The sequence below is a fragment of the Alternaria metachromatica genome (assembly GCF_023757995.1).
Source record: "Alternaria metachromatica strain BMP 0045 chromosome Unknown scaffold_2, whole genome shotgun sequence".
Taxonomy (NCBI): domain Eukaryota; kingdom Fungi; phylum Ascomycota; class Dothideomycetes; order Pleosporales; family Pleosporaceae; genus Alternaria; species Alternaria metachromatica.
Genome location: NW_026055493.1, coordinates 2,332,298 through 2,344,660, shown reverse-complemented (window position 1 = coordinate 2,344,660; position 12,363 = coordinate 2,332,298). Strand labels below are relative to the sequence as shown.

At 52.1% G+C, this 12,363-nt stretch overlaps 4 protein-coding genes and 2 non-coding genes across 6 annotated transcripts; 4 read left to right on the top strand and 2 right to left on the bottom strand.

The window, feature by feature from the left end:
• Positions 1 to 153: 153 nt before the first annotated feature.
• J4E83_001599 (uncharacterized protein) lies at positions 154 to 1,353 on the top strand (the record flags this gene model as incomplete). Its single annotated transcript, XM_049328553.1, has 1 exon — positions 154 to 1,353. The coding sequence occupies one exon, from the start codon at positions 154 to 156 to the stop codon at positions 1,351 to 1,353; it is 1,200 nt and encodes a 399-aa protein (XP_049193071.1).
• A 422-nt stretch (positions 1,354 to 1,775) lies between these two features.
• On the bottom strand, positions 1,776 to 1,867 carry J4E83_001598. Its single transcript has one exon. It is a non-coding gene; the product is annotated as a tRNA-Asn (tRNA).
• Positions 1,868 to 2,285: 418 nt separating this feature from the next.
• J4E83_001597 (uncharacterized protein) lies at positions 2,286 to 2,895 on the bottom strand (the record flags this gene model as incomplete). Its single annotated transcript, XM_049328552.1, has 2 exons — positions 2,286 to 2,767; positions 2,889 to 2,895. 2 exons carry the CDS (start codon positions 2,893 to 2,895, stop codon positions 2,286 to 2,288), a joined length of 489 nt encoding a protein of 162 aa, XP_049193070.1.
• Positions 2,896 to 4,959: 2,064 nt separating this feature from the next.
• On the top strand, positions 4,960 to 6,202 carry J4E83_001596 (uncharacterized protein; the record flags this gene model as incomplete). The annotated part of the gene is made up of 2 exons (XM_049328551.1): positions 4,960 to 5,770; positions 5,823 to 6,202. 2 exons carry the CDS (start codon positions 4,960 to 4,962, stop codon positions 6,200 to 6,202), a joined length of 1,191 nt encoding a protein of 396 aa, XP_049193069.1.
• Positions 6,203 to 9,135: 2,933 nt separating this feature from the next.
• Positions 9,136 to 9,216, top strand: J4E83_001595. Its single transcript has one exon. It is a non-coding gene; the product is annotated as a tRNA-Leu (tRNA).
• An 828-nt stretch (positions 9,217 to 10,044) lies between these two features.
• Positions 10,045 to 11,819, top strand: J4E83_001594 (uncharacterized protein; the record flags this gene model as incomplete). The annotated part of the gene is made up of 2 exons (XM_049328550.1): positions 10,045 to 10,049; positions 10,130 to 11,819. The coding sequence occupies 2 exons, from the start codon at positions 10,045 to 10,047 to the stop codon at positions 11,817 to 11,819; spliced, it is 1,695 nt and encodes a 564-aa protein (XP_049193068.1).
• Positions 11,820 to 12,363: the final 544 nt, after the last annotated feature.

The window sequence follows — 12,363 nt, the reverse complement described above, 5'->3', positions numbered from 1 at the left end:
CCTCTTTCGTGGATCTTTCTAAGATGGATTTCATGGCAGCTTGACAGATGCTACCTCCAAAGTCGGTCCGTACATGTTTGAAAATGCTGGGAGCTATGTAGGCTGATTATGAGTAGGTAACTTCCCGTAAGTCATCCCTCTCCGATCCTTGGAATGCGACTGCGCAGCGCACACGGCGCTCGATTCTTCGTATCGTCAGCTCCTAATGCTACGTCCAGATTCACCACCATCGACCCCCAGCGCGCCATCGGCTACCTCCAAATCGAATGCCCCTGCGCGCGCCTCGGTCTCGCTGATCGCTGCAAACCCAACTACGGCGGCTGTGTCGAAGGACGGCGGTCGGTCCCTATAGAACTTCTCGATGTCGCCGGGCTCGTACCAGGCGCACACATGGGAAAAGGCCTCGGAAACAGGTTCTTAGACGACTTGCGACACGCAGATGCGCTTGTACACGTGGTGGACGTGAGCGGGACGACCGACGCGGAGGGCAAGGCGACAAGAGGCTACGACCCAAGTCAAGACATCGTTTGGCTGAGGAGCGAGATTGTGCGATGGATACAAGGCAACTTGATGGAGAAATGGGGGAGTATCAAGAGGAGGCATGTCGCTATCAAAGCCACGGCAGTCGAGACACTACAAAACCAGTTCTCAGGTTACGGATCCACGTCAAGCGTCGTTGCGCGCTGTCTCGATCGCCTTGCGCTCAAGGAGCCTCTACAAGACTGGTCAAACGAGACCATCGAACGAGTCGTAAACGCCTTCACCGACGAGAAATTCCCTACCGTCATCGCCCTCAACAAGATCGACCATCCCGACGCCGACAAGAACATTGCGAAGATTGCGAAACAGGTAAATGCCAAGAGCATAGTGCTTTGCAGCGCGATATCTGAAGTCTTTCTGCGGAAACTAGCGAAACAGGGCTTCATCAAATACACAGAGGGCAGCGAGTTCGTCGATACAAGAGAAGACCTGATTGAGCAAGGCGACCCCGATGGAGGCGGACTAAAGGAATTGGACGAGAAGCTCAAAACACGAATCGAAAACCTCAAAGACATGGTTCTTTACCGGTTCGGCAGTACGGGCGTGGTACAAGTCCTGTCGCGAGCGGCAGAACTCCTCGGTCTGGTTCCAGTCTTCCCGGTCCGCAACATTCACGCGTATACAAGTGGTAGTGCAAGCTCGACGGCTGTCTTTAGAGATTGCGTGCTTGTTAAGAAGGGTAGCACGGTCGGTGATGTGTATAGGAAGGTCATGGGTGACGCGCCGATGGCGTATGTCGAGACGGAGGGTGGAAGGAGAGTGGCGGAAGATGATGTAGTTGCTGTGGGAAAGAACGATGTGAGTATGCCATGAACATGAAATTAGACGAGTCGCTAACGAGACACAGATATTGAGCTTCAAGGTTGGAAGGGCATAGTTGAATCTGGTCAAGATCTAGTTGGGATTACATCGGAGATGCGTATAGTGTCTGGCAATCGATGAACTTGAGCAACACAACTAGTCGCAAACTGATAGATCTTACTGCACCTGCATTGATAAAACTGTGACTCCCTGTGTTTGTGCATCTCTAGATAGACAGTGTAACGGATATCTATCGAGTAAAGACAATTGCGCATCGCGTTATTGTGACGATGTTCTCTATACTTCGTGTTTCCCCGCTACACGCTAGCATCGCAGCCACGCACATCCTCAGCCAGAAAAAAAAAGCTCCAAACCCCATCCCCCCCTCGAGCAGTCTCACAAGTCTAAGCACCAACGCCCAGCAAAAAGTAATCCTCCTCCGGGAAGGCTCGAACTTCCAACCTCCTGATAACTAGCTACTGGTGTAGTAACAGTCAGACGCGCTAGCCAATTGCGCCACAGAGGATTATCGAAATGCGCTGTTGCACTTCTTGATGGAGGGTTTTGGAAATTGCATCGTACTAATCGCCTGGCAAACCTCGCACTTAATCCCCCAATGTACTTCAGGCGAGCAAACATCGGCAGCATCGGGGACATGTATGTTATGGTGGGGGATGATGTGGGTCTTGCTCGCTTACCGGAGCATACGACGGCAGTGATGCTATGATAAGCGTTGTATGGTAATTTGATTGATAGTATTGCTACTGAGTTGCTCTGTTACGATGATGGAAGTGGGTATAATGTGATATGAACGGATTTCCTCCGTATCCATCGCCTGGTGTGAGCCGGAAAAGGCCTATGCTCCGCCCGCTATGCAGTTAACATGTAGTTAGGAAAATCATGATTCCGGGCCCGTCTTTGACTATTGACTCCTCGGTACGTGCCTAGTTACTCTTCCGGCTTCGTTTCTTCTTCTGCTCTTTTAAAGGTGTCTCGCCCGCTGCGGCTCCTTCGATCTTGAACTCGTCGCTCTCGAGGTCAACGACGCCCCGCAGGATACTGTATGTGAAGAAGTCCTTTGTGTAGCATGTTATTCCGTCTTTGATCAGTTTTTGTGCCTCCACATCATCTTCGTCTGCAGCGAGGGCAATGGTATTTCCTGTCTTCTTGATCTTCGTCGCACCACTCGTCACGCTCGTCGCGCCCGCGGCTTTGCAGACAGCCTCAATGTCAGAGAATGAAGATGCGTATCTCGTCTTGAGGCTTTTCGTAAAGTGAACAGCGAAGTCGGCGAACGGAGTTTGCGGCTTTTCGAGGATGTCGTCAAGCTTGATCTTCCACTCCTCTTCTTGCTTAGGTATGGATGGCTTGAAAGCGGAAACGGCAAGCAGGCGCTTAGCTGATGCAGATTCCAATAGCCATTGGTCTGTAACGATAGGAATGCCGCGTGCGATTGCATAAAGTACTTTTGTTGTCTTTTGGAGATCACCATCTCGTACGCTTTAATCGGTTAGCATGGTGACACAACAGCAAAGACAGTGTAGTACTTACCATAGTACATTGAAGTCATCAGCCAGATTCTCTACAAACGCTCCACCTTGTTTCTTCAGGAACTTGACAGCCGCACTTGCTTTCGTAATGGTGGAGTTGCTGCAGGCTACACGGGAAACCGGGCCATCGTAGTCCTCTCTAACTGTAGTAGTAGATATGGATCGTTGCGAACCCCTCTGCGATCGTGGTGGGGCGGATTGTTCGGGCTGAGCAACGTCGACGTTGCTCAGGCGACTGTCTTCTGTGTCGCTATCGCTTGTTTTGGCGCGCTTGCTAGGCCCAGCAAATGCCCCGTTGTCAGACTTGGATGCATCTGCGTCCGCATCATCGGCTAGGGACCGTGTTCGTTTCTTAGCTGACCTCGATGGTATGTGTACTCGCGGCGAAGATGTTCTAGCATTCAGAGGCAGCTGTGGTTGCATCTGATCCTGTGACTCGCCAGTACGGGCGGTCGAGAAAGCTTCTGCTTCCTGAACGTCTGCTTCGTAAATATCTGTAACATTCCCTGTACGCGCAGCGGTTGGGGTCTCCTGGATCACAGTAGTTGATCGTTGATTCGAAAGCTGAGGGGTTGCGCGAGGTTGTGACTTTGCTACATTGACGGCGGGATCTTTCGTACCATCGCCCTCGCTCTGGGCTTCTTCAGGTGTCACCGCGATTCTCATAGCGTCAGCGGCCGATGAGTTGACCTGGACCTCCGAGTCTGTCCACTGACAAGTCAGGTAAGATTCAGCATTTGGAACATGGATCTGATCGCCATGACGCAAGAATATTGTTTCTGAGCGTCCGTCGCTCTGTGGTTGCAACTCGTATCTAGCAGCCGATGATAGACTGCTGGCGTGTGCTTGGCCAGGCAAGATGCTTAATGAAGCTGTGATGGCTTCCAGTTTGACCCCACATGGCCCAGAATCTACCATAGTCAGTGGATGTCTCGAGCCTCTTCGGCGAACCTACCGATGCGACCGAGCTCAGGTACGACTGCGGGCACTGCTATAATGCGAACCACGCCAGGATGGACTTTGTTGACGATGTGTACTGTCCCTGTTTCTGGTAGGGCATACTCCGAGGAGCCCGGCGCTCCCGTGGTATGTGACGATATCAATGTCCACATTCTGGGCCGGTTGACGCGTCGTGGCGGTTGCTTGATCGCGAATGTTGGATTCAACGCGTGGTCACGTTTACGGAAGGCGCAGCTGGGCTAGCGGTGACGCGCATAATAAGTGGGGCCATCTGCTGATTTGCCACTCACGCTCACGCTGACCTTCCCTTTGTGCCTGCCAGCCGTACGCCGCTACCTCCTCTAGTTACAGCAAGGATATGGATTCGAAGGACGATACCTGTACAACGGTAACTCGTGTACTTAATTTGGTTGCTGTGCATCTCAACTGCCGTTGGTCCCAGTTCTCACGAACACCACCGCCCAACAGTCTCAAAGCTCAGACAGTCGAAGATGGAGAACAATAGTAAGGAATTCGCGCTATCTCATCACAACCATCGCACACTGCAAACAGCGCATCTCGCAATTATCCAACTCACTATGAGCGACTCTGCGACTCACTGTAAGACAGGAGAAGAGCACCAGCGGCGAGCATTGGTCAAGCGTTTACAGACCGAGGCGAGTATCCGGACGCATGCAGGTGAAGGGACCATGGAACAATAGTAAGGGCTCCAGGTAACTCTAAGACTTCATCTTCGTCCTCGCTTTGGCTAGCTATAGTTGTGAGTGGGGATATCGAAACAATCGCACGCTGCCGCTGCTATTATCCGCTCGGGATCCGAAAGCCATCACTCCCCGTCACTTTCTCGATGACCCTGCATGCCACCAATCTGCAGCACAGAACCAACCTTGCCATCTAGCTATTATATAACTCTGATATAAACGATACAGTTTCGACTCTCGTTGCTGCAGGACTCCTTCATTCCTTCTTCAACCTCTAGTACTTTCTACCTTTCTTCCAAATTGTTACCTCCAGACCCAACTCCGTCAGACTCTGTTCCTCCCCTGGACTTACGGCCAAACAGCACTACCTCTATAACCTCCAAAGACTGCTAGCAGTAGGAGCCGTTATGGCTGACGACTTCCACGCCGTTGACCTTCCGTCCAACTTCCAGGTTCCGCCCGGCTTCAAGCCGTGGACCCAAAACTTCACCCTCATCGTGCCGGTTGTGATGGGCGACGAACCCAAATGGGCAGTCACCACAGTCAACATGGCGGATGTCAACTATTGGAGCGTGAACACCGCCCGCCTTGCTACCAGCAATGGGGTAGGTCTTGGTGTATCGATCATGCTTCTGGTTGTTCTCGTCCTCTTGACCAAGGCTGAGAAGCGGAAGTCCTTCATCTTCTACCTCAACACCGCTTCCCTCTTCACCAACACCATCCGCTGCCTGCTTCTCGCCATGTATCTTAGCAGCACCTGGAACGACCCTTACAGCGATGTTACCCCATATTCACCACCTCTGACCAATGCGGACTGGGCTATCTACGTCTTAATCAACGTTTTCAGTCTTATCGTCGCTATCCTAGTCTACGCTTCACTCAGTCTCCAAGTCTGGATCGTATGCGTCACTACACCACCTCTACATCGCACCATCATCATGGGTGCAACCACCACAGTGGCCTGCGCTGCTTTTGGAGTCAAGTTCGCTTTCGTCTACCTGAATACCAAATACGCATTGGACAATGTGTCACCCGATTCTCTGGCAGCACTGGACGGGATGACCTACATCATGCAAACTATATCCATCTGGTTATTCAGTTGCGTGTTCACCTGGAAATTGGGACATGCCATCCTTCAGAGGCGCCGTCTCAACATGCCTAGATTTGGACCGATGCAGATCGTCTTCATCATGGGCTGTCAGACAATGTCAATACCAGGTTCGTCTCTCTTTGCCACGCTGAACACTGACATTTACTAACGTACGTGTAGCTATTTTCACATCTCTCCAATTTGTTGAGAGCATCCCCCCTGAGATTGTCTCCCACGTTCTCACAATCGTCTGCATCTTCCTTCCCCTCTCGGCTATGTGGGCGGGTGTTGCCCACGATCAAAACGCTGCTCCCAGAGGCCTACGATCCACCAAGAACAAGCTCCATGGCAAGCCCGCAACGTCTACTTTGACGGACAGTTCCACCGCCTGTGGAAATAGTTCTCAGATGAGCTCGTGGTCGGATACCATGAACAAAGATCATATGAGCTCTGCCACTGCTCCCATATACCGTGACCACCGCACGAGCGTCGAGGACAACTGCATCCGGGTAGACCGCAAATTCGGTTTCTCGCACGAAGACGCCGCGGATCGAGTCTGATAGCGCGCAGCTACACATCTGGCATGTATCGACTCCTTTGCAGCGCCTCGGAGATCATGCTTGATGGAGAATACTGAGTGTGTATGGGGGGTTATTATGGAGCGGCACGAGTACACGGAGTCGGCGCAGCTTGCGTCGCGTGTGGTGCCCATGAAATCGGCAACGTACCCGGGGACTATGCGCGTTCCAACATTTGTGACACCGGGGACATGATTGGAGATGACATGGATAGCAGTTGGTGGATCTCCTACGTACGGTTGCCGCGTGTTACCTTATCTGTATCCTTAGCCATTTTTTACTTTCTCCAGCACCTTCTCTTAGCAACTAATACACTCGCTGCAGACCTTCCGCTCGCATTCATTGTTGTGATGACAGACTTTGTGTTCGCGCTGGGGTCAGGGTGTCATGGTAATTTGGTGCAAGCATCGGCAAGGTGTCACGACAGCTATCCAATATACGTGACGCCATGTCAAGGGCTGCAGTGACAAGGACTATCGTCGGACTCCGTACTTTAACATGCACCAATCGCTGTTAACCCCGATGCCGTACCGTAGTCTCGCGATAAGGATACACATCCCTAGCTACGATTTACGGCTATGGAAGCATCGCTCTCCGAGCGTCGTGCATGTTCCAGTCTATGATGGTACCGGCATTCGTCGTGAGGAAATGCTTTAAGAGTCTGAAGTTACGAGCAGCTTCGTATAGGGCAGCCCATTGGGTCTAGCGCAAAGCCCAAAACGATTCGGCTCATCGGGGGCACGCACCCCGCTTGGTCTCTCTACGCCAATGATCACCCACGCCGACACGTCGCTCAGCGTCTGTTATGCGACTCATCGATGTCAGGACACTCGAGCTTAGATGGTTCAATGATGACTCTGTCCCAAAATACGCCATCCTTTCTCACACCTGGGGCAGAGATGAAGTCAACTACCAGGAATACGTCTGGATTAGCAGAGCTCGAGCACTGTCCGCTTCTACCAACTTAGCGTCGGCATCAACAGGCAGTCAGGATGCGCGAACTACACTGATGTTGGCGTTGGAGATGATGATTCGAGGCAGTTCCGAGATGCCTTTGGGAGGTTTATCGGAGAAGGACCTTATGACGCGCGTCGGCTACAGCAAGATTGTGAACGCAGCTGAGCAGGCGCAAGGCCAAGGCTGTCACTATCTTTGGGTTGACACGTGCTGTATTGACAAGACATCAAGTGCGGAGCTACAAGAAGCCATCAACTCCATGTATCGCTGGTACCGAGATGCGGAGGTCTGCATCGTCTATCTGGGCGACATTCCCAAACCACGTCCAAATGGGTACACAACCGCTTCCGAAATTGCAAGAGATTCACTAAAGTCTTCTCGGTGGACGCGTCGCGGTTGGACCCTACAAGAACTGATTGCACCGGTTCTATGTCGCTTCTACTTCCAGGACTGGACCTTGATGGGCGAGAAGGTAGAGTTTCTGGAGGAGCTATCTGACGCCACGGGTATACCAGTTCGGGTACTCGACGACAGAGGTACTGTTAGTGAGTTCTCCGTTGCGGAGAGGATGTCTTGGGCAGCACATCGGCAAAGTACTCGTGTCGAAGATGTTGCCTACTGCTTGCTCGGCCTCTTCGACATTCACATGCCCTTACTTTATGGAGAAGGTGCGAAGGCTTTTATTCGCTTACAAGAAGAGATCCTAAGGACTACTGACGACTACTCCTTATTCTCTTGGTGCGCGACTTCATCGGAGCGATCAACGTATCGGGGTTTGCTTGCGCGCCATCCTGAAGAGTTTCAACACTGCGGTTCTATCGAGCGCGAGAATGTCATTTCCACTTTCCCCATAGGCCTTACCCCTATCGGTCTGCGTGTGCAGCTCGAGTTCTTACCTGACCCCAAAGACAAAAGCCGGGTCTTAGCCATGATACGGTCGAGCAACCAGCTCAACCAACGCTTGGCCATCACATTGAAGTGCCTGGATGGTGGAACACAATACGCGCGTGTTGATGCTGGCTCTCTGGCTTTCATCGACGACTGGCCTAGTGGCAAACTTCATACGATTTACATACGGCAGAAGCTATCCATACCACCTGATTTCACGACTACCGAGTTCAAAAGCTTTCATATACGACGTCGAGTTTCTAGCCACACCACGCCAACAGTTCGCATAATCAGTGTCACGCCTCGTAGTTCCTGGGACGAAACCACCCACGAGCTACGGATACCAGACAATGTCACCGAATTCTGGGGGGCTGTTCTACTCCGAGTTCAATCAGCAGCGTATGCGCATTCTCTAAGCTTCCCCGTCGCGTTCGGATTCAACCGGTCAACGTGTCATTACTGGTGTAAAGCCATTCCGGACTTTGACCCCTCGCAGGACGGCCAGGCCAGCGGTACCTGGCCGCAAGCGGTGAAAAGGAGGATACCAGACGAAGTGTACGACCCATTGCGAGGAAATGACGCGCGGAATGATATGTTTTTGGTGCGTGATAGTGGGCTGGCCATAAATGTTGGCATCAAGGCAGGGTTGTGCGGCGATAGCATTGCATTGCAGGTACACATCGATGGACTTGTTAGATGGGCATGAGATGAAGCCCAAACTTAAACACCTAGTTGAATTACGCTGCTTGAGTCCCCTGATGTTGTGCCATACGTATGTGACGATGTTCTGTTGGATGGCAGATGTTGTATGCAGGGAAGGTGTTTAATGTCAATTTTGTCCCAAAAATGCGCAAATCTTACATAGTATATGACATTCTCTTCCCCCGCGGCTTGGTACTTCTCTTTGTCCGATTAGTTCGCTTGCCCCACTTGTAAAAGCCAGTCATTCGGTTCGACTGCCCTGCCATGGCCGTCCATACCCACCAAAATCTTGCTAACTTCTCTCCTGGCTTGCCAATGTCTGATGTGCTCACATTATAGTGTGTTTGCTGCTCTAAAAGCTCATCAAAGGACAGATGGCCGAGCGGTTAAGGCGCTAGCTTCAGGTGCTAGTAGAGAAATCTGCGTGGGTTCGAATCCCACTCTGTTCAACATTCTTTTTGCGTGTGTGGTTCAGTCGCATCCTGCTGCGCTCAACACCTTTTTTGCACATGTTAGTGGCTGGGCGATGCTGTACCATTTTGCTAATCTGGTGGGCTAAGGGCGGTCCGTGCGAGCAAACCACGCGCGAACGGGAGCGGGGCAGACACGCGATTTCACGATCCCAGGGTTCAGGCTTGGCGTCATCTCATCTCCATCACGCGTTGCCTCTGGGGAAGCACCAATCTGATCGTGTTTACGTCTTCTTAACCATTGTGGTCTTATTGTAACTACGCCTCGCGCCATTTTATATCCCATCCGCTGCTACAGGCCATGGGACAGAGCTCTCAGGCAAGAGCAGCTGTCCAAGCCGGCACGGGAAGGTGGACTTGGCCAGGATCCTATGCGCCTCATGCACTTGCGGCACATGCCTCCTCTAGTATGACCGTCACAGCAGCCGATAAGAAGCCTTTGATGGTCATACTTATCGATCCTATGTGCATACCGCATTATTTCTAGCAGTAGCTCGCGCGCAGAGCTGCTCCATGAACTGCTTACGCGTCGCATAGCACCAAGTCCTCCCGAGGTCATTCAGCGCAATACCCAGTCCAAGGTCACAGCATCCTAGGCTTCGCAATGGGATCGCTGCGTGTCGCGTCGCTTTGGCGACTATGTTTATCGCTTTTACTGCTTCAATTCGCGTTTGCGACCAGCTCAATCGCTAGTAATGTGAGATCGCCAACTGCACAAGGTATGGCTGAGAGATACTACCTCCTCAAAGACCTCTCACTGACATGTCGCAGAAGTAGATCAACCGGTCTATGAGCCCGAGAACCAGAATGTTGTCCGCTTGCTGACATCGCCTGTCTCATCTACATCCTTCCCCGATTCGTCTGAGACATCATCGAACGAACTCCCGACCAGCACAGCCAGCTACTCACTCGCCGAGACCAACATCCTCCACGATCTCCACTCCGCTCTATCTACAATGCAAGACCACTACTTCTCGGTATGGCTCGGCAAATACACAACAGCGATAGACTGGACAGCAGCCGTCATGTCGACCTACGTCTCAGCTACCCTCTCGTCGCTCTCCCACTCGCTCTCCTACACAATGCCAGGCACATTTGACAAGAGCCGGAAAATGGACGTCGAGGCACAAATGGTGGAAAATGAGATCAACAAGTACTTTGCGCAGACCACCGCGTACTACTTCGGTGAGGATCATTTTGCAATAAGAATGCAGGCGTTCGATGATATGCTGTGGGTGGTATTGGGCTGGCTGGAAGCAAGCAGTTTCGTCGAGAGTCATTCTGCTGAACACTACACGTCTGACAAGGTTGGAGCAAAGGAATGGCATGCCAGGCAATTTGTCCCTGCTTTCGCCCACCGAGCCCGTGTCTTCTACGAATTGGCTGAGAAGGGATGGGATTGGAGGCTCTGTGGCGGCGGCATGACTTGGAACCCGCGTCTCTTACCGTACAAGAACGCCATTACGAATCAGCTCTTCATCTCGGCGAGTATCAGCATGTACTTGCACTTTCCGGGTGACGACAACTGTTCACCGTTTCTTTCGCAGCATGACAAGGTTGGTCTGCAGCAAGATCAGTTGTTTGATGACTGCGACGAAGGGCACCGGGCACGCTACGATCCTGTTTACCTTGCGAACGCGATGAATGCATACGGGTGGCTGAAGAACATCGGCATGACGAACGATCAGGGGCTTTATGTTGACGGCTTCCACATCGGGGGTTACCGCACGAATCATAGCAAGACGACATGCGACGAGCGGAACGAAATGGTGTATACCTACAATCAGGGTGTCCTTCTGTCTGGACTTCGCGGATTGTGGGAAGCTACCGGCAAGACTTCATATTTGGAAGATGGCCATGAGCTCATCAGGAACGTCATACGTGCCACGGGCTGGAGAACGTCTCAACCTTATCGAAGCAATGGTCCAGAAGACGAACAAGAAGCACTCTCCGCTGATTGGGCTGGCCTGGGTTACAATGGTATCCTGACGGAGCTCTGCGATCCCTCTGGGCGCTGCAGTCAAGATGGCCAGACATTCAAAGGCATATTCTTCCACCACTTAACGTCCTTCTGCGAACCTCTTCCATCTCGACCAGCTAGACTAGGGAAAACACATGCAGCACCCAAAGAGTTGGTCATGTTGCACGCAAACAGCTGCATGGAATACACCGCGTGGGTCGTCCACAACGCCCAAGCCGCGCTCCGAACGCGCAACCAAGACGGCCGATTCGGCGCATGGTGGGGCGCACCAAAGCCTTCATCTCCATCCACCTCCTTCCACGGCAACAGGAAATCGGCGTCTCATTCTCGCCCAGTCCTTCCAGAGAACGCGATAGACTACCGTAACATCTACCCAGACCCCTCGGATGGCGACTACCTAGAAGACGACCTCAAAGAGCCCTCCAAGAGGTACGTCTTCGACGAGAATGACGGAGACGAAACGACAAAGACAAGTCCAAGCGATCTCAACGACCGAGGACGCGGGCGCACAATCGAGACCCAAGGCAGCGGTCTCGCAGTTGTGCGAGCAATGTGGGAGTTCCTCCGTCGAGGAGAAGGCGCAGATGGGTATTTGTCGTGAGTGGTCAGCGATGGAGTTGTTACTCTCTACCCATCACAACCCACACCACGAGCTCATCAAGAGTGTAACCAAGTTGTTGACGTGTCAGAACAGAAACGCTGGCCCATCCTCCTTCTCACAATGGGAAAAAAGCGATGCAACATTCTCCCGTCCCAACACCATCGGCAGGATACGAAGAGAATGGCAGGAGATTGCTGAGAAATGGCCACCGACAGTGAGGTAGCTACTCAGTGTCGTGGAACTGTACGTGCACATGGAAGTGTGTTGTCTGACTGGAGGAGAGGCATGCTGTTGGTTGATGGGGCTGGAGCTCTTCTTTGGAGAAGGGGAGCATTGGTGATGAGGGAGTTGTATGCTGAGGGCACTGTTGTGGAACGAGAGAGATGGTTGGATTCGGTATAAGAAAAACGGGCAGATGGTGTTGGATTCGTTGCGGGTCGATAGATGGTGTGGGAGATATGCACATTGGAAAGCAAGTTTTGAAGTAGAAAACTAGACTTGCGCTGGGTTAGACGCTAGTTTGGAAACGGCTTTGCAAAGATAC